This window comes from Lolium perenne, chromosome 2, assembly GCF_019359855.2.
Source record: "Lolium perenne isolate Kyuss_39 chromosome 2, Kyuss_2.0, whole genome shotgun sequence".
In the NCBI taxonomy this organism is placed as follows: domain Eukaryota; kingdom Viridiplantae; phylum Streptophyta; class Magnoliopsida; order Poales; family Poaceae; genus Lolium; species Lolium perenne.
In genome coordinates, this window is record NC_067245.2 from 175,626,745 (window position 1) to 175,648,964 (window position 22,220).

The 22,220-nt window shown below is 44.8% G+C and overlaps 1 protein-coding gene across 1 annotated transcript; it reads right to left on the minus strand.

Annotated features, from left to right (window-relative positions):
- Positions 1 to 235: 235 nt before the first annotated feature.
- LOC139835668 (uncharacterized) lies at positions 236 to 13,224 on the minus strand. Its single transcript, XM_071825524.1, has 4 exons — positions 12,054 to 13,224; positions 11,850 to 11,880; positions 8,825 to 10,990; positions 236 to 410 (listed from the first exon to the last, which is right to left on the minus strand). Exons 1-4 carry the CDS (start codon positions 13,222 to 13,224, stop codon positions 236 to 238), a joined length of 3,543 nt encoding a protein of 1,180 aa, XP_071681625.1.
- Between the last annotated feature and the right edge of the window lie 8,996 nt (positions 13,225 to 22,220).

Consider the following 22,220-nt stretch of genomic DNA (forward strand, 5'->3'; position numbering starts at 1 on the left):
CCCTTCTGCCGGCCATCGCCGGATTTCACGACCCCATCACCATCTCCGACTACCCCAGGCTTCACCGAGCTCGCCATCAGTCTCAGGTTGATCTTGCGCACCTTATGCACCTCTTTATGCGTCTTAGGATCAAACGTAGCGCAGTCCCGATGCTTGGCCGGAGTTTGTCGCCGCGGAGACGCTCGCCGGAGTTGTCTCCGGTGACCATTAGCCAGCGGCGCCGCCACTATAGGGTTCACCACGTCACGGTGAATCGTTTGAGCCCAAAAACGCACCCGCGGGAGCACCACCGCGCCGTCGCTGTCGACGGCAGCTCGCCGGCAGTAAGCTCGCCGGCCATGTTGGCGTGTTGGACCTGGTCCACACCGACGTGGCGTCTGACCTGGCCAATGGCCCACTGGTCAGTGCCCCTGAGGGTACATCAGCCGGGTGTGTTTAGTTATTTACTTTTAATTTTCAATTCACAAATTACTGCAACTTTGCAAAATTATATCAAATCCATATTAACTCAGAAAAATGAAAATAATATATCAAAATTCTTAGAAAACTAAACTCTATCTAATAAAAATATAAAATGAAATTTTTATTTTTAATAAAAATTCAATTATTTAAGACTTGTTAATTAAGCCTTATTTATTAATTCTAAATTCAATTAAACTTCAATAATTAGAAAAACTTCTAAATTTAATAAAAACCAGTAAGTAAATCAGGAAAATATTAAAACTAATTTTCCTTTACTTTTAACTTATTAAATCCTTAATAAGAGGATTTAAAACCCAATTAATAATTACCTTAATTATTAATTATTTAAAAATAATAAAATGCCAAATTCAATATTTTTTTTTATTTCAAAGTTATTAATAACTTCAAATTTATTAATGAAGTTATTAATCCAATAATTATAGGGTAATTAGGAAACCCTAGTTCCATTAGAAACAAAGTGATAACCTCATCATTTCATGTGTAATCCTAAAACCCTAGTGCCATTTAGACCTAGATCCATTACTTCTTATGAACCCTAAATGGATCCCAAACCTAAACCTAAGTAACATGTGATCATGTTACTTCACCAGTAAACATAGATTCATATCTAGCAACTAAATACTAGTTAGAATCCACATAAAATATGGGAAATCCTATCACTACTAACTAGCATCCCATGTGTTCATCTTCATTAGACCTAAATAATCCAGTAGGGCCAACCAAGTGTAAACCCTAGATTCCATTACCAAAGACCACCATCCTTAATTAACCATGCTTATCATCACATCCTTGTGATGAACCATAATAGCAACTATACTTACTATTCTGTATCACGTACCATATTCCACTAAACCCTACTAGTGTTGGATACTTATCCACCATTCCATTTAGGAGCCACTCATTATTTACTTAAATAGAACCAACAGTAAAACCTAGACCACCTAAACCCTAATTGTTATACTTCTTATTATTTAAGAAGTATGTTCTTCAAAAGTTATTCTTTTGAAGTAAATAAAGAATCATCATCAACCCTGCTTATAAGGACCTATAAACCCTAGCTAGCTATCACCAACAAGATGACCAATCTTGATAGCAACCTTGAATGAACAAATGCTTAGGATGCCTAGGCTTAATTCAACGATACAAGCCCTAGTAGCTGATGAATCCAACTAGGTTGTGATCCATCTAATATCTACTCCAGAACCAATTAGGAACCATAGTTAACCATAGAACCCACCAACCTAATTATCATACTTGTTCTTTATTAAGAACATGTTCTTCAAAAGTTATTCTTTTGAAGTATATGATAATTAATCATTAACCATGCCATATAGTGTTAAAACTAACCACTATTCTTTACTTGATAACATTATACCAAATGCTATTGTTGTGTACTATTAATATTATTGCTATGATATATTGCAGCTCATGTTTAAAATACCAAATAATCACACCTGAATAAGAACCTTGTTTGTGAATCACTCTAAAAGTGCAACACACCCTGATTGATCATTACCACTCACTAATCCTAAATCATCGGGGTTAGGTCACGCTTAGAGCGATTGCATCTCATTCTTATGCATTATTGCATCCTTGCCAATCTTTTAAACATCGTCCTTACCGGACGATGATGCTATTTCAGAATTTGGAGTTATTGCGTATCGAAGACCTTGCCTGCATAATCTTGCAGTCAAGAAAGGCAAGTTCATCACTTGCTCATGTCATTTGAGTATTTCTATCAAATTACTTGCAAAGTATTATGGTTATCACTATTGCATAAAAATCAAAACCACTACTTTCATAACTATGAATATGACTATGTGGTGGGCAATGGAACCATGGATTGTGTTGATATGGTGGAGGTTCCATTGCACGGGCTTATATCCATCTAGGATTAAACAACAAATGTCGCCAGTGATTCTTGTGCCGTAATATCCGTGTTAACCATAAGATCCGGAGTGGGACGGAGTAGTCAAAAGTGTTTCCACCTCTCGTTCATCAACGGATGCGCTTTACCGTAGACACTTGTATCTCGCTGGGGCAAGCGGTGGGCTGGGAAGCCTAAAGTCCCCACGGCATAGTCCGTAGACACTTGTCGCTCGAAGTGCAAGCGGTGGGCTGGGGAAGCCTAAAGTCCCCACGGTATTGCGGTCTATGATGGGTTGCAGCTACCGGCGAAGGAGTTTGGTTCGATCCCAAACTGTCGTCGTGGTCGGGGTCCACCCCTGAGTGGGAATAATGGGACCGGCGAGGACCCAGGGTCGGGGCATGCAACAAAGGGTGGGTGTTCGAGGTAGCGGAGGAACATGATTGGCTAGACCTTATACCGGGCCTCACACCATAGGAAGTGTGGACGAGCTCGCGGCTCGGTTGGCACCAAGGTTAAGATCTCTTATGGGTAAAGCAACACACCTCTGCAGAGTGTAAAGAACCGTGACCTGTCACTCCCTGTTCCGGGATATGGAACTGCGAACGCGGCCGGAAAGGAGCTCCATGAAGTTCTAGTAAACCGGTGAAGGCTGACGGACATAGTTCTTCTGAATAAAAGCAACCTTTTGAAGAAATGGTTATGAAAACCTGCATTGATATTAGACTTTCTGGTCTAATGCTGTAGCTAGTGCATTAAACACCTCTTTCCTATAATGAACTTGTTGAGTACGCTCGTACTCATCCCACTCTTAAATCCCCTGCTTAGATATGGAGGCATCGAAGGAGAATCTACAGTGCAACTCGAAGACCGAGGGATCAACAAATACTTCAAGGGACAGGAACCTGATAGAAGAGTCAAACACTACCTCCAACAAGGATCAAACCTAGCTTAGCAATAGAAAGGAACTAGTTTCCTAAACCTAGCTCCTATTTAGCTAGAATCTATTCATAGCCACTAGAGTTAGTCAAATACTCTACAAATAGAGTTCGTGATAGAATTAGACTACGAGTCGTTCTTCTGGAGTTTATTTGCAATTTTACCTCATTGTAAAGTAGGAGGCTGTGCTGATCTTATGTAACAAAGTCAGTGTTGTAATTCTATAGACATGCCTTGGACCCGCATATGTTTCTGTTGTACCACTCTGAGCGATATAATACTAGTGGAACGGTGTTTCATTGGTGTTATATCAGACTTGCATACTACACCATGCAGTGGTATGCCAGGTCACCACACCCATGCCAAACAAAATCAAGTCATTATGATCAATAAGTGCGCGTTTGACGCGGACCTGTTCATTTTACCGATGAAGGACATTGATGTCATTCTTGGTATGAACTGGTTGGAAGCTAATGGAGCATTGATCGACTGTGTGAACAAGACGGTATTGTTGAAAAGCCCCGATGGAAGTAGAATGATCTACCAAGGCGACAAACATACACAGATTGAAGTTGAGCTACAACTGAATAGCATGAAGGAGGTGAAGTTAGAGGATATACCTGTAGTAAATGAATTCCAGGATGTGTTTCCTGCGGAATTACCTGGTATGCCACCAGATAGGGAGATCGAATTTACTATCGACCTAATTCCAGGAACAGCTCCGATTGCCAAAGCACCATATAAGATGGGGCCTAAGGAGTTGAAAGAGCTTAAGGAGCAATTGGATGACTTGGAACAAAAGGGATTTATTCAAGAGAGTGTTTCACCATGGGGATCACCTGTGATCTTCGTGGATAAAAGAGATGGAGGAAGAAGGATGTGCGGAGACTACAGGAATCTCAACAACGTCACAATCAAGAACAAGTATCCACTTCCAAGAATACAAGATCTATTTGATCAAGTTAGAGGCGCGGGAGTCTTTTCCAAGATTGATCTAAGATCCGGTTATCACCAGATTAAGATCAAGAAGGAAGACGTTCCGAAAACAGCCTTTGTTTCGAGGTACGGACACCATGAATACCTTGTAGTACCTTTTGGATTAACCAATGCCCCAGCTATATTCATGAATCTCATGAATAAGATCTTCATGCCATATCTAGACAAGTTTGTCATCGTATTCATCGATGATATCTTGATATATTCCAAGAACAAGGCAGAACATGCCGAACATTTGAGGTTAGTGTTGCAAACACTAAGGGAACACCAACTCTACGCCAAACTCAGCAAGTGTGAATTTTGGCTAGATCAAGTGGAATTTCTTGGTCATGTCATTAGCAAAGATGGAATCGCTGTCAACCCGAGCAAGGTAGCAGCAGGTTCTAGAATGGGAAGCACCCAAGACTGTCAAGGAGATCCGAGGATTCCTAGGAATGGCAGGATATTATCGGAGATTCATTGAAGGATTCTCCAAGATAGCAGGACCAATGACAAAGCTGTTAAGAAAGAACACACCATTCGTGTGGTCAGAGGAGTGTGAGAAGAGTTTTCAAACTCTGAAAGAGAAACTCACCACAGCACCGGTGTTAGCAGTTCCGGAAGTTGGCAAGGATTACACCGTGTACTGTGACGCATCCAAACATGGATTGGGTTGCGTACTCATGCAAGATCGGAAAGTGATATCCTATGGATCGAGGCAACTCAGACCTCATGAAGTGAACTATCCAACACATGACTTGGAATTAGCAGCTGTCGTGTTTGCATTAAAAACTTGGAGACATTTTCTCTATGGAGCTAAGTGTGAGCTCTATACAGATCATAAAAGCCTCAAATATTTCTTCACTCAGAAGGAACTCAACATGAGGCAGAAAAGATGGCTAGAATTGATTAAGGATTATGATCTGACAATCAATTACACACCAGGGAAGGCTAATGTTGTAGCAGACGCCCTGAGTAGAAAGAGTACCGGAGGAGTGGAACAAGAAATATCACCGGAGTTGAGGAAAGAAATAAGCCAAGCACAAATACAACTTTGGGAGAAGGAAGCCCATGAAGGATTATCGGCGTTGCAAGTAGCCGATGAGCTGAATGTCAACTTGAAGAATGAGATAATGATGGGTCAGATGGACGATCCATTCATTGTAGAGGAGATGAGGAGAATAGATGAGGGAAGACCATCAGAATTTCATCGTGGAGAATCTGGATCATTGTGGTTCCAGAAGAGGATTTGCGTTCCGGATATTGCTGAAATTAAGGAAGTAATACTCCGGGAAGCTCATCAAACCCCATATTCAATACATCCGGGAAGTACAAAGATGTACATGGATCTAAAGGAACTATTCTGGTGGAATAACATGAAGAGGGAGATAGCACAATATGTGGCAGAATGCCATACCTGTCAAAGAGTGAAAGCAGAACACCAGAGTCCGGCAGGGAAGTTACAACCTTTACCTATTCCAGAGTGGAAATGGGAGGAAATAGGGATGGATTTCATCACCGGACTACCCATGACCAATAAAAAGAAGGACATGATATGGGTAATCGTGGACCGGTTGACGAAGAGCGCCCACTTCTTAGCGGTAAACCAGCAGGATAAAGGAGAGAAACTTATCGATCTTTACATCAAAGAGATCGTAAGTAAGCATGGAGTGCCAAAGAAGATAGTATCGGATCGAGGATCCGTGTTCACATCAGCATTCTGGAAGCAACTTCATGAAGCTTTAGGATCCAAATTGGATTATAGTACCGCTTATCATCCCCAGACCGGTGGACAAACCGAGAGAACCAATCAGATCTTAGAAGATATGCTTAGGGCTTGTGCCCTAGACTTCGGAGGATCATGGGAGGAGCATCTACCTTTAGCAGAGTTTTCATACAACAATAGTTATCAAAGTAGCATCAAGATGGCACCATTTGAAGCTCTGTATGGGAGGAAGTGTAGATCACCAATATGTTGGTATGAAGCCGGAGCAAGCAAAGAGTTCAACCCTGATTATGTCAAGGAAAAACAACAAATCATTGACATTATCAGAGACAGGCTCAAGATAGCCCGTAGTCGGCAAAAGAGTTACGCTGATCGAAGAGAAGAACATGGGAGCCACAAGTTGGAGACATGGTTTATCTTAGGGTAAGCCCGATGAAAGGACTCCGCAGGTTTGGAGTAAAAGGGAAACTCAGTCCTAGATTTATAGGACCTTTTAAGATACTGAGTCAGAATCGAGGTTTAGCCTTTGAATTGGATCTACCAGGAAGGCTAGCTCAAGTTCACAATGTATTCCATGTTTCACAACTTCGGAAATGTTTGAAGACCCCAGATGAACCAATATCACATGACGAGCTCGAGTTACAACCAGACTTGACATATATCGAGAAGCCAGCCAAGATTCTCGAGGAGAGCTGGAAACAACTCAGAAACAAGGCGATCAAGTATTGCAAGATACAATGGAAGCATCATCCCGAGAGGGAAGCCACCTGGGAAAAAGAGGAAGACCTAAGGAAAACATACCCCGAGCTGTTCAGGTATTACAACCACAACTTCGGGACGAAGTTTTCTTTAAGGGGGAAAGGCTGTAATATCCCAGGTTTAGAGACGATCGAGGGGTAGATTTTAGAAAGGGATGTGCATTGCATAGTAAATTCTGGGGAAATTTCGCGCTTTTAAACAAAAACTGCATCGAAGGGGGACAAGTTTCTCTCTCGACACCTTACAGGGTTAGGGTTTCGAGGGTGCGACAAACTTGCATCTCACTTAACTAGATTAGGGTTTTGAGTTGAGAGGGGAGAGTTTGAATCACCAATTTAAGTTGCATGATTGAATTCTAAGTTAAGATAGTTGATCAAGCTCAAACCAAATTTGAATTTGAATTTCAAATTCAAACATCAGGATATTAGTTCATAATTCAAACTTGAGATAATTTAATAAACAATCTTTAATAACCAAGATATAAATAGAACAATTAATATATAAAGCTCAATAGAGAAAAATTGGAGCTTTATTGATATTCACACAAGATACATTGTTTTTACAATATCCAGAATAAAATATGAACATTACAACATATTACAAGAATTGGACAACAAAAAAAATAGAAAAAGAAAAGAAAAGGAAAATTACAAATTAAGGATCTATCCTAAACACTACTAGCTAAACTTCATTAACTTGATGATCTTCATGATCAATGGAGCCACAGATTGTCCCTGTACATAAACACAACAAAAGAGAAGTTATGCCAAGTGGTAAAACCACTTGGCAGGTTAGAAGAATAATGAAATTGAGTAGATATGGATCAGCTCTGCCGAGCTGATCATCTCACAGCCAAGACACAAGCCAGGTACCATGAATTTGCACACACACACAGCTAGGCTGCTCACACAGCAGTGTGCATGCAGCACACCACACACACACAGCTGGTGAGTCACCAACAGGTTGCCAGGGCTTGCTGTCGACCAGAGAAGGAGCAGGAGACCATATAAAACCTCCACAGTAAACCCTAGTCAATCCATCGACAGGATTGCACTGGGTAAGTTCATCAGGAAACCAAGAACACAAGAACAGCTTGAACAGTCACTGCTGTTCAACACAATTCCACCACCACAGCACATAACCAAGAGATCAAGCTTGCAAGGAGGAGCAGGGCAAGCCAAGAACTCAACCAACAGCTGAATCCTCTACACCAACAAATCATCTAGGAGCTGGAGTGAGGTATAAACCAAATCAACCTGAGCAAAACCAAGTTTTGCTCATAAATAAGCATACAATGCATCACAGGAGCACAGAAGGGTAGAAAACCCTGTTTGTGTCATCATCTGGCTACAAAGCCAATTGGTGCAAGCAAATATGGGTAAAGACTCTAGGAAATCAGCCTATGGGAACATCAGTCATGCAAAACAGTGCATAACTGAGGAAATCCAGCAAAAGATGAAGTCCTAGCCTAGCCTAGCCCACACACTCAGCACCTATAGCTATTCAGGCCATCAGACTTGGACAAATCATTGTCTATTTTGATTTCAACATCAAGAGCTACTGGCAATCCAATAAATGGATCACCCAGAAAGCATTTGGTGAGCCACAACAAGCCAACAAGAGGGGAGCTATCCCAGGGCAGCACATAAATACTGCCAGGATCACCTCAACCACTTAACCAATTCCAACAAAGAAACCATGCACAGATATCATCACCCAGTAGGGTTCAAAAGGAGGGCTAGTGAAACTTGTATTTTTGCCGTACGTTGCCCATAGGGCCTCATCTCTATTTATACTCATAATCAACTTGTACAACAAGGTTACAATCAGATCGTGATCAAGCTATGATACGATTCTGTAGACAGGATCTCATATACATGGATAGGATCTCATATACATGGAAGCTACCGATACACAATTATACACAGCGATACACGCGCGATAGCCTGTCTAACATTCCCCCTCAATCTGAACCTACTGAAATTAGGTTGAGATTGGTACGTAATTTTTGGAGCATCTGTTTAGTTACTGGTTTTGTGAATGCATCGGCTACCTGATCAGCGGAAGACACAAACCGAACCTCCAATGCTCCTAGAGACACCTTTTCCCTCACAAAGTGGAAGTCAACCTCGATGTGCTTCGTGCGTGCATGAAACACGGGATTAGCTGTCAAGTATGTGGCGCCCAAGTTGTCACACCACAAAACTGGTGGTCGAGGTTGTCTGACATTCAACTCCTTGAGCAAAGACTGCAACCATATAGCTTCAGCAGTTCCATTTGCGAGCGCCTTATACTCTGCTTCTGTAGATGATCGGGACACTGTCGGTTGCTTACGAGCACTCCAAGAGATAAGGTTGGGTCCAAAGAAGACCACAAAACCGCCGGTGGATCGCCTGTCATCGGGGCAACCAGCCCAATCTGCGTCAGTGAACACACTAATAAGTGTCGAGGCAGATTTGCGAATGCTCAATCCAGTGTCAACCGTGCCCTTAACATATCGCAGAATACGTTTCACCGCTTCCCAATGAACATCAGTTGGCTGTGATAAGAACTGGCACACTTTATTCACCGCAAAGGAAATATCCGGGCGTGTGAGCGTAAGATACTGCAGGGCCCCAACAGTGCTGCGATATTGAAAGGCATCCTCATCGCCAAGAGAGTGACCATGCTCCCGAGATAGCTTCTCTTGAGCGCACATAGGCGTTGTGACAGACTTGCAATTCTCCATGCGAGTACGGCGGAGAAGATCGAGAGAGTACTTCTGTTGAGACAGACTGATTCCCCCTGAATTGCGAGTCACCTCAATGCCAAGAAAATAATGGAGGGGCCCAAGATCCTTGACCGGAAAGGAGAGCGTGAGCTGATGTAAAAGGTGCTCAGCAGCAGCAGTAGTCGAGCTAGCAATGACAATATCATCGACATAGACGAGCATATAGATGGTGACACCTCCCTGGCAGAAGACGAACAACGACGTATCTGCAGCGGAAGGGACAAAACCAAGCTGATGAAGACGCTCACTCAAGCGAGAGTACCAAGCACGGGGCGACTGCTTCAACCCGTACAGAGCCTTCTGAAGCTTGCAGACATAGTCAGGGTGATGAGGATCCTGGAACCCCGGTGGCTGCTGCATATAAGCTGTCTCGTCCAAAACGCCGTGTAAAAAGGCGTTGCTGATGTCGACTTGACGAAGGTGCCAATCACGAGAGACGGCGAGGGAGAGCACCAAGCGAACCGTCGCCGGCTTGACAACCGGACTGAAGGTGTCCATGTAGTCAATGCCATACTGCTGGGTGAAGCCGCGAGCGACGAGACGGGCTTTATACTTGTCGATGGAGCCATCAGCGTGTTGCTTTACTTTAAAAATCCACTTGCAACTGATGATGTTCTGGTCGCGGGGACGAGGTACAAGAGTCCACGTCTTGTTCTGGTGCAGCGCGTGCATCTCAGATTCCATAGCCGTCCGCCAGTTCGGATCAGTCAGCGCCGTGCGGTAGGAGGAGGGCTCGGCGAAGAAAGCACGCCGCTGCGGATCATACCGCACCGTCCCGTCCGTACGAATAAGCGGACGTGAGATATTGTTGCGCAGACGGGTGACTGGCCGAGTCACAGGTGGAGGAGCTGGTGAGGCCGACGGTGGCGACGAAGCTGGCGGAGTCGGCGGGGAGCTGGCCGAGAGCGACGGAGATGGATCCCGCGACGCGCCGGGCGACCCTGACGCAGAGACGCTGTTGGCCACGTCGCCAGCTTGGCCGGCCGATGCAGGCCCAGTGGAGATGGGCGATGGAGAGTCCGTCGCGCGAGGCGGGGACGGCGGACGGACCAATGGCGTCCCATGCAGCGTGGAGGCTGACCCAGCCTGGTCAGCTGGTGCACGATCGGCCGACGCAGCAGGCTCGGGTGCATGGCCTCCGGGCGAGGTCCCGACGTCGATCGCGGGAGCGCTACGACGCGGCAGCGCTGGCGACGTAGTCTGGGCAGCCGCAGATCCTCCAGTACCTGAAACGGACACAGAGCTGCTCGGGGCAGGATTAGGCTCCAACAAAGTAAGGTTGTAATTCCTCACACGATCATCATAGAGAACCGGTTCAGAAATAGGAAAATGAGATGATGGTGCAACGGGAGCAGATGCCGATGAAGAGTCGGCTGCAAATGGATACACTGATTCGTCGAACACGACGTCACGAGATATGTAGATGCGTCCCGTGGACCTATCGAGGCACTTGTACCCTTTATGCATATAGCTATATCCAAGAAAAACACATTGTCGAGAACGGAACGCAAGCTTCCGATTATTGTAAGGCCGCAAATTTGGCCAACACGTACTCCCAAAAGAGCGAAGAAAAGTGTAATCTGGTTGTTCATGAAATAAACGAAAAAGAGGGGAGGCATTGTTTAATGTACGAGTAGGCATGCGATTTATAAGATATGTAGCGGTAAGGAATGCTTCGTCCCAAAAGCGAACAGGGAGCGAAGAATGAGCAAGAAGAGCGATGCCCGTCTCAACAATGTGCCTATGTTTTCGCTCGGCAATGCCATTTTGTTGGGAGGTATGAGGACAAGAAACGCGGTGAAGGATTCCCTCATCACGAAAGAACCTATTAAGGCGATGATATTCCCCACCCCAATCGGATTGAACAGCCAAAATTTTAGAGTTGAATAATCTCTCGACATGTTTTTGGAAAGAGAAAAAAGCTTGCTCCACCTCTGATTTGTGTTTGAGCAAATATATCCAAGTAAAACGGCTGAAATCATCTAGAAAACTCACATAATATTTAAAACCCCCGCTAGATGTAATAGCGGGTCCCCAAACATCGGAATGAATAAGTTCAAGAGGACTATGGGTTACATGAGTAGAACGATCAAAAGGTAATTGGTGCACTTTGGCACGTTGGCAAGCATCACAAACTAGAAAATCACTCGAAGGTGCACAAGCTATTTTATTTGTCCGAAGGACCGACTCGACGACGCTTTTAGATGGATGACCGAGCCTCCGATGCCACCGATCCGAGGAAACTTTGGCACCGGAGAGACCATGACGATGGGACGCTAAAATGGAAGAGATGGAGCTTGGCACCGGGTAGAGACCGTCATGGCATTTACCGCGAAGAAGAACCCTCCTCGTGGCTCGATCCTTAACATAGAAACAAAAAGGGTGAAATTCAACAAAAGCATCGTTATCATAAGCGAGTCGTTGGACAGAAAGGAGATGCTTGCTAAGCCTAGGAACATGTAAAACATGCTGAAGATACAAAGGCTTGGAAGAACCGGTTATCAATGAGTGACCAATGTGAGAGATGTGCAAACCTTGCCCGTTGGCGACCTGGACAGTGTCCTTGCCGGTGTAGCGCTCGCTGACGTGCAGGCGATCAAGGTCGCTCGTCAGATGATCGGTGGCGCCGGAGTCCATATACCAGTGGGGGTCGACGTGGTAGGAGCGATCACCGCTTGCTTGGGCGGAGTTGCCAGAGCGCTCACCACGATCACGGGCGTCCTCGGGCTGGAACGCGTGGTTGAAGCGTTGACGGCAGCGAAGAGCATCATGCCCGAACTTGGAGCAGACCTGGCACTTGGGGCCATTGCGACGCTGCTGACCGCGGCCGCCGCGGCCGCCGCCACGTCCGCCTCCCTGGCCACCGCCAGAGTGGCCGCCTTGGACACCACCTTGCCCACCAGATCCTTGACCGCCACGAGGAGGGCCGCGGCTGCCATCGAGGTGGCGCGCGGCAGAGTTGGCGGAGGAGTGGATGTCGGTGACAGCAGCTTGTTGCTCGAGGCGCAGCTCGGCGCCGACGAGGTACGCGTAGAAGTGGTCGAGGCTGACCGCCGCGTCGCGAGTGGTGAGGGAGGCGACGAGCGGTTCGTACTCCGGGCCGAGACCGGCTAGCATGTAGCCGAGCACCTCCTCATCTCCCAGGGGCGAGCCGATGGCCGCCATGGAGTCGGCGAGGGCCTTCACGCGATTGAAGTACTCGGTGGCGGTGAGGTCCCTCTTGCGGATGTTGGAGAGCTGGTAGCGGATTTGCATCACCCGGGCGCGGTTCTGCGAGGTGAACATGGCGTGTAGCGAGGCCCATACGCCCGCCGAAGTCGTGAGCTGGGTCATCTGACCGACGAGGCCCTCGGACATGGAGCCAAGGAGCGCGATGAGGACGAGCTGGTCCTGCTGGTACCAGCGAAGGAACGCCGGGTTGGCGATCTGGCGGGCAGCGTCACCTTCGCCCTCGGTGAGGGTCGGCGGGGGCGCGACGATCGTGCCGTCGACGTAGCCGAACAGGTGCGCGGCATGGAGCGCAGGCACCGCTTGCGTCTTCCACAGGAGGAAGTTCTCCCGGGTGAGGCGGATGGTGATGAGGCTCGTGATGGACTGGATGGAGACCGCCGGAGCCGCTGTAGCGAAGGCAGGTGCGGAAGCTAAAACGTCGCTGCTGACGATCGCACCAAGGCGAGCATCCGCGGCAGCAGGCATGGTGTCCATGGCGTGGAGCGGAAGGTGGGATGGGATCGAGCCTATCTGATACCAAGTGAAACTTGTATTTTTGCCGTACGTTGCCCATAGGGCCTCATCTCTATTTATACTCATAATCAACTTGTACAACAAGGTTACAATCAGATCGTGATCAAGCTATGATACGATTCTGTAGACAGGATCTCATATACATGGATAGGATCTCATATACATGGAAGCTACCGATACACAATTATACACAGCGATACACGCGCGATAGCCTGTCTAACAGGGCTAGGGTACCCAACAAGTGTTGGCATCCTTCTAACCCTAACAAATTCATTGAAATGATCATCACTGAATCTCAGTTCACATTACTTATCCACTTAATCAAGCATGGATAAACAGATAAATAAAACAGACAAGCAATTGATGCACCAGGGTCTTGCAAATGATCAAATGGATCATTACAGGCATCAATTGATGCTCAAGCAAGCAACAGCACACATCAGGCCAGGCCTGTGTAATACACATGTGAGCAACAGAAGGGGCACGTAGACACCAAAGAGCAAAGAAGCACAAGAATCGGTGATCATAGGATCATCCAAAGCCACAAATTAACCAACCATTGCATCACAGATAATCAAATATATGAAATATAAATTGTATGCAGAAGCACACTAACAAGGAATGAAGCTGTCCAGCCAACAGTCATGCTTAATAGAACATTCCTATGAATCACAACTCAATGAGGATCTCACCAGGGGCACTGGCACTTGCAAGTATGCAAGGATTAACCACCACAATCAAGCCAGGGACAAGATTAAGCACACATAGTATGCCCAAGTGACAGTAAAAAGAATAGGAGCATGCCAGTAGGCCATGAACATCAATGGATGCTCAAGAGCAATTACAGGAGGGCCACAGCAGGGACACAGCATGAACAGAAGTAGTTAGGAAGCACAAAAGCATGCACTGATAATCAAGTAGAGCAGCACAAGCTAGAACACAAAGATAGCAGTAGCATATAGCAGCATACGCATGTAGGCAGTAGCAACTAGCACAACAAGGTAGAGGCCAAGGCAACCAGAGGAAGAAGAGGAGGTAGCGAAGACAGGAGAGAAGGAGGCACACACACCTGGAGCAGAGCACCGCAGCGTGCCCATGGCGGCACGGCGGCACAGGCCTAACACGGCAGCGCCGGCCGCAGCCAGGCCGGGCGTCGCCGAGCGCAAACGCCCCAGCACCACCACGGCGAGGCACACGGCCACGTCGCGGCGCGGCGTCTGGATCATCGGCGGGCGATGAATCGCCTGGAATCGCCACCGCCGTGTCGCAGATGCGTTGGGGGCGAAGCGAGCAAGCAGCGCAGCACGAATCGCCACGGTGGATCTGAATCGCCGTCGAATGGCGGTTCAGATGCGCCACACCTCGCCGGCGGCAACGGCCGGAGATGGCCGGAATAAATCGAAGAAGACGGCGGCGACATGCGTCGCCAGAGCTCAGGGATTAGGGTTCGCGAGGGAGAGAGAAGGGAAGTGAGGGCGACCGAGTGGGCCGGACCAGGCCAACTGGGTTGAGCCCAACCCACTCGGATTCACCCTGACAGGTGGGCCCGAGGGCAATTTGGGCATTTCCAAAATACCATTTAAGTAAGAATTTCAAAGAATTTTATAAAATAGAATATGGCTCTAAAAAAATAATTAAAAATATGAAAATCAATCAGCATAAAATTCTCTATCCAAATAAAATATCAAAGAGGATTTTTGAAGATAATTATGAATAAGTCTTAATTTGATGATTTAAATAATGATTTAAATCACACATATTATTTTCAATAAAGAAAATAAGTCCATTAATGTATTTGGACTTCAAAAACACCTTGACAATATTTCAAGGTAGAATTTTACTCTTAAACAAGTATTCCCAAATTATTCTTAGTATTAACCTCTTACATGAAATAATAACGATATCGGAAGGGGGAAACAAACCCTAAAAATGGAATCATGCATAATTGCTTCTTTAACCATTGCCCTTATCGGACAATGATGCTATTTTTCAGAACAAGAGGACAAGGGTCAGTCCATACCTTCCAACTACAGAACTTTGCAGTGTTCAGGCAAGTTCATCACTTGCTCATGTCATTTGAGTATTTCTATCAAATTACTTGCAAAGTATTATGGTTAACACTATTGCATAAAAATCAAAACCACTACTTTCATAACTATGAATATGACTATGTGGTGGGCAATGGAACCATGGATTGTGTTGATATGGTGGAGGTTCCATTGCACGGATTTATATCCATCTAGGATTAAACAACAAATGTCGCCAGTGATTCTTGTGCCGTAATACCCGTGTTAACCATAAGATCCGGAGTGGGACGGAGTAGTCAAAAGTGTTTCCACCTCTCGTTCATCAACGGATGCGCTTACCGTGAGTGGGGCTTGTGTCCGGCGGAACAACCGAGGGTGGGGAGCCCATTCTAAGTCCCCACGGTAAAGCATTGCTTGCCGTAGCAGTTGTGTCTTGCGGAACAACCGGAGGGTGGGGATCCCATTCTAATTCCCCACGGTAATGCGGTCTATGATGGGTTGCAGCCACCGGCGTAGGAGTGTATGGTAGAGCCCGGCCAAAGATCGTTGTCGTGGTCGGGGTCCACCCTGAAATTACGGGAATAATGGGACCGACGTGGACCCAGGGTCGGCGCATGCAACAAAGGGTGGGTGTTCGAGGTAGCGGAGGAACATGACTGGCTAGACCTTATACCGGGCCTCACACCAAAGGAAGTGTGGACGGGAAAGCTGCCCGGTTGGCACCAAGGTTAAGATCTCTTATGGGTAAAGCAACACACCTCTGCAGAGTGTAACAAACTGTGACCTGTCACTCCCTGTTCCGGGATTGAGGAACTGCGAACGCGGCCGGAAAGGAGCTCCATGAAGTTCTAGTAAACCGGTGAAGGCTGACGGACATAGCTCTTTGAAATAAAAGCAATCTCTTGAAGAAATGTTTATCAAAACTTGCATTGATATTAGGCTTTCTGGTCTAATATCGTAGCTAGTGCATTAAACACCTCTTATCTATAATGAACTTGTTGAGTACGCTCGTACTCATACCACTCTTAAATCCCATGCTTAGATTGTCTGAATCGTCTGGAGGAGGACTGCGACAACAATGAAGGAGCTGAGATCATCGGCTACGAGGATCCAGACCTCTCAGGAGGAGTTGAAGGCGTAGACTACCTCATCGTCTACGGATCCGGAGAGGCTTCCGGAGGAGAACAAGCCTAGGGATATCCGCTAGTAGTAGTAACCGAGCAGCCGGAACTCTTAGTATTTAGCAGCTCGATGAAATAAATGTTTAGTTTAATGAAACTCTGGTATTGTAAGTTAAGCTGGGTTCACCTCGAACCCAGGAGTATTCCTCTTAGGACCCAAGAGGAGCTCCAAGACGACATGTGTATGTTAATTGTAATAATATGTGAATGAGTTATGGACCCTGCTATGTTCTGTTGTACTACTCTGAGGGATGTAATATTTGCGGAATGGTACTTCATGAATGTTATATCAACGACTGGCATACTACAACATGCAGTGGTATGCAGGGTCACCACATATAAATTGATAATCAACATAACATAGTATTCTCTATCCATCAGATCCCAACAAACACAACATATAGCATTACAGATAGATGATCTTGATCATGTTAGGCAGCTCACAAGACCCGACAATGAAGCACAATTAGGAGAAGACGACCATCTAGCTACTGCTATGGACCCATAGTCCAGGGGTGAACTACTCACACATCACTCCGGAGGAGAACATGGCGGTGAAGAGTCCTCCGGGAGATGATTCCCCTCTCCGGCAGGGTGCCGGAGGCGATCTCCTGAATCCCCCGAGATGGGATTGGCGGCGGCAGCGTCTCTGGAAGGTTTTCCGTATCGTGGCTCTCGGTACTGGGGGTTTCGCGACGAAGGCTATAAGTAGGCGGAGGAGATAGGTCAGGGGGCCGCACGAGGGCCCCACACAACAGGCCGGCGCGGCCAAGGGCCAGGCCGCGCCGCCCTAGTGTGTGGCCACCTCGTGGCCCCACTTCGTGACTCCTTCGGTCTTCTGGAAGCTTCGTGTGATAATAGGCCCCTGGGCGTTGATTTCGTCCAGTTCCGAGAATATTTCCTTACTAGGATTTCTGAAACCAAAAACAGCAGAAAACAGCAACTGGCTCTTCGGCATCTCGTTAATAGGTTAGTGCCGGAAAATGCATAAATATGACATAAAGTATGCATAAAACATGTAGATATCATCAATAATGTGGCATGGAACATAAGAAATTATCGATACGTCGGAGACGTATCAGCATCCCCAAGCTTAGTTTCTGCTCGTCCAGCGGAGTAAACGATAACAAAGATAATTTCTGGAGTGACATGCCATCATAACCTTGATCATACTATTGTAAGCATATGTAATGAATGCAGCGATCAAAACAATGGTAATGACATGAGTAAACAAATGAATCATATAGCAAAGACTTTTCATGAATAGTACTTTCAAGACAAGCATCAATAAGTCTTGCATAAGAGTTAACTCATAAAGCAATAATTCAAAGTAGAGGTATTGAAGCAACACAAAGGAAGATTAAGTTTCAGCGGTTGCTTTCAACTTGTAACATGTATATCTCATGGATAGTTGTCAATGTAAAGTAATATAACAAGTGCAATATGCAAGTATGTAGGAATCAATGCACTGTTCACACAAGTGTTTGCTTCTTGAGATGGAGAGAAATAGGTGAACTGACTCAACATAAAAGTAAAAGAAAGGCCCTTCGCAGAGGGAAGCATTGATTTCTATATTTGTGCTAGAGCTTTGGTTTTGAAAACAAGAAACAATTTTGTCAACGGTAGTAATAAAGCATATGTGTTATGTAAATTATATCCAACAAGTTGCAAGCCTCATGCATAGTATACTAATAGTGCCCGCACCTTGTCCTAATTAGCTCGGATTACCTGGATTATCATTGCAATACATATGTTTTAACCAAGTGTCACAAAGGGATACCTCTATGCCGCCTGTACAAAGGTCTAAGGAGAAAGCTCGCATTGGATTTCTCGCTTTTGATTATTCTCAACTTAGACATCCATACCGGGACAACATAGACAACAGATAATGGACTCCTCTTTAATGCTTAAGCATTCAACAATTATTAATTTTCTCATATGAGATTGAGGATATTTGTCCAAAACTGAAACTTCCACCATGGATCATGGCTTTAGTTAGCGGCCCAATGTTCGTCTCTAACATTATGCATGCTCTAACCATTCTAGTGGTAAATCTCCCTTACTTCAGACAAGACGGACATGCATAGCAACTCACATGATATTCAACAAAGAGTAGTTGATGGCGTCCCCAGGAACATGGTTATCGCACAACAAGCAACTTAATAAGAGATAAAGTGCATAAGTACATATTCAATACCACAATAGTTTTTAGGCTATTTGTCCCATGAGCTATATATTGCAAAGGTAGAGGATAGAAATTTTAAAGGTAGCACGCAAGCAATTTACTTTGGAATGGCGGAGAAATACCATGTAGTAGGTAGGTATGGTGGACACAAATGGCATAGTGGTTGGCTCAAGGATTTTGGATGCATGAGAAGTATTCCCTCTCGATACAAGGTTTAGGCTAGCAAGGTTATTTGAAACAAACACAAGGATGAAGCGGTGCAGCAAAACTCACATAAAAGACATATTGTAAACATTATAAGACTCTACACCGTCTTCCTTGTTGTTCAACCCAATACTAGAAATTATCTAGACCTTAGAGAGACCAATTATGCAAACCAAATTTTAGCAAGCTCTATGTATTTCTTCATTAATAGGTGCAAAGTATATGATGCAAGAGCTTAAACATGAGCACAACAATTGCCAAGTATCAAATTATCCAAGACATTTTACCAATTACTACATGTATCATTTTCCGTTTCCAACCATATAACAATTTAACGAAGAAGATTCAACCTTTGCCATGAATACTATGAGTAAAGCCTAAGGACATATTTGTCCATATGCAACAGCGGAGCGTGTCTCTCTCCCACACAATGAATGCTAGGATCCATTTTATTCAAACAAAACAAAAACAAAAACAAACAGACGCTCCAAGCAAAGTACATAAGATGTGATGGAATAAAAATATAGTTTCACTAGAGGAACCTGATAATGTTGTCGATGAAGAAGGGGATCCCTTGGGCATCCCCAACTTAGACGCTTGAGTCTTCTTGAAATATGCAGGGGTGAACCACCGGGGCATCCCCAAGCTTAGAGCTTTCACTCTCCTTGATCATATTGTATCATCTCCCTCTCTTGATCCTTGAAAACTTCCTCCACAACAAACTCAAAACAACTCATTAGAGGGTTAGTGCACAATTAAAATTTACATGTTTAGAGGTTACATAATCATTCTTAACACTTCTGGACATTGCACAAAGCTACTGAAATTTAATGGAATCGAAAAATCCATCAAGCATAGCAAAACAAGCAATGCGAAATAAAAGGCAGACTATGTCAAAACAGAACAGTTCGTAAAGACGAATTTTATTGAGGCATCAGACTTGCTCAAATGAAAATGCTAAAATTGAATGAAAGTTGCGTACATATCTGAGGATCACTCACGTAAATTCACATAATTTTATGAGTTACCTACAGAGAATTAGGCCCAGATTCGTGACAGAAAAGAAATCTGTTTCTGCGCAGTAATCCAAATCTAGTATGAACCTTACTATCAACGACTTTACTTGGCACAACAATGCACAAAACTAAGATAAGGAGAGGTTGCTACAGTAGTAACAACTTCCAAGACTCAAATATAAAATAAAGGTACTGTAGTAAAAACATGGGTTGTCTCCCATAAGCGCTTTTCTTTAATGCCTTTCAGCTAGGCGCAGAAAGTGTGTATCAAGTATTATCAAGAGGTGATGCATCTACAGCAGGGTTTGGAGTTTTCTCAACCATGCATTGTATTTTGGATACATAAGTTTCAGAGGCTCCCTTTTCATTAGTCTTGGGCTTGCTACTCTCATCAAACAAATTTTGAGGGACAAGCCAAGCATAATTATCATCTAGAGCTTCATGCATAGCTAGGAGCTTGCAAGGTATTGGTGCTTTAATCTCCCCACCATCATTAACATTATTAGTGTACTTAATTCTATCCATATCCATCTTTTCAAGTGTTCTTTTAAAATCGGTGATCATGCCAAGCCTCTCATGCTTACTAAAAACTTTTCTAGCTTCTTTGGCTATATCCTCAAATTCTCGCACTAGGACTTTTAGAACAAAATCTCTCTTCTCTCCCCTCTCCATATCAGAAAGTGTAAGGAACATGTGTTGTATCATGGGGTTGAGACTAATAAATCTAGCTTCCATCATGCGTACCAAACAAGCGGAGGCATCTTCATAGGTAGGGACAGCTTTTGCAAGGGGTATATCTTTAAAATCTTCATGCATACTAACATGGGTGAAAAATTCTTCTATATTATCTCTCCCAATTATAGACCCTTGTCCTACCGTTATATCTTTTACAGTAAAATTAAAAGGAAACATGATGAAATAAGTAAAGCAAATGCAAGTAATTAATTTTTTTGTGTTTTTGATATAGAGTGCAAACAAGACAGTAAATAAAGTAAAGCTAGCAACTAATTTTTGTGTGTTTTGTTTTAGTGCAGCAAACAAGAAAGTAAATAAAATAAAGCAAGACAAAAACAAAGTAAAGAGATTGGAGGTGGAGACTCCCCTTGCAGCGTGTCTTGATCTCCCCGGCAACGGCGCAAGAAAATCTGCTTGATACGCGTACAACACGCGTCCGTTGGGAACCCCAAGAGGAAGGTGTGATGCGTACAGCGGCAAGTTTTCCCTCAGTAAGAAACCAAGGTTTATCGAACCAGTAGGAGCCAAGAAGCACGTTGAAGGTTGATGGCGGCGAGATGTAGTACGGCGCAACACCAGGGATTCCGGCGCCAACGTGGAACCTGCACAACACAACCAAAGTACTTTGCCCCAACGAAACAGTGAGGTTGTCAATCTCACTGGCTTGCTGTAACAAAGGATTAGATGTATAGTGTGGATGATGATTGTTTGCAGAAAATAGTAGAACAAGTATTGCAGTAGATTGTATTCGATTAAAAGAATGGACCGGGGTCCACAGTTCACTAGTGGTGTCTCTCCCATAAGAATAAGCATGTTGGGTGAACAAATTACAGTTGGGAAATTGACAAATAGAGAGGGCATGACAATGCACATACATGATATGATGAGTATAGTGAGATTTAATTGGGCATTACGACAAAGTACATAGACCGCTATCCAGCATGCATCTATGCCTAAAAAGTCCACCTTCAGGTTATCATCCGAACCCCTTCCAGTATTAAGTTGCAAACAACAGACAATTGCATTAAGTATGGTGTGTAATGTAATCAACAACTACATCCTCGGACATAGCATCGATGTTTTATCCCTAGTGGCAACAGCACATCCACAACCTTAGAACTTTCTGTCACTGTCCCAGATTTAATGGAGGCATGAACCCACTATCGAGCATAAATACTCCCTCTTGGAGTTAAGAGTAAAAACTTGGCCAGAGCCTCTACTAATAACGGAGAGCATGCAAGATCATAAACAACACATAGATATAAATTGATAATCAACATAACATAGTATTCTCTATCCATCGGATCCCAACAAACACAACATATAGCATTACAGATAGATGATCTTGATCATGTTAGGCAGCTCACATGACCTGACAATGAAGCACAATTAGGAGAAGACGACCATCTAGCTACTGCTATGGACCCATAGTCCAGGGGTGAACTACTCACACATCACTCCGGAGGCGACCATGGCGGTGAAGAGTCCTCCGGGAGATGATTCCCCTCTCCGGCAGGGTGCCGGAGGCGATCTCCTGAATCCCCCGAGATGGGATTGGCGGCGGCGGCGTCTCTGGAAGGTTTTCCGTATCGTGGCTCTCGGTACTGGG

What these genes read in the sequence shown, in the direction of transcription:
- LOC139835668 (XM_071825524.1), bottom strand. Translation starts at nt 13,224, where the DNA reads ATGGACACCATGCCTGCTGCCGCGGATGCTCGCCTTGGTGCGATCGTC. An exon ending in CCAGGTCGCCAACGGGCAAG is followed by an intron (nt 11,881 to 12,053) that starts GTTTGCACATCT and finishes TTCTATGTTAAG; the next exon opens with GATCGAGCCACGAGGAGGGT. An exon ending in CTAGGAGCATTGGAGGTTCG is followed by an intron (nt 411 to 8,824) that starts GTTTGTGTCTTC and finishes ATGTACCCTCAG; the next exon opens with GGGCACTGACCAGTGGGCCA.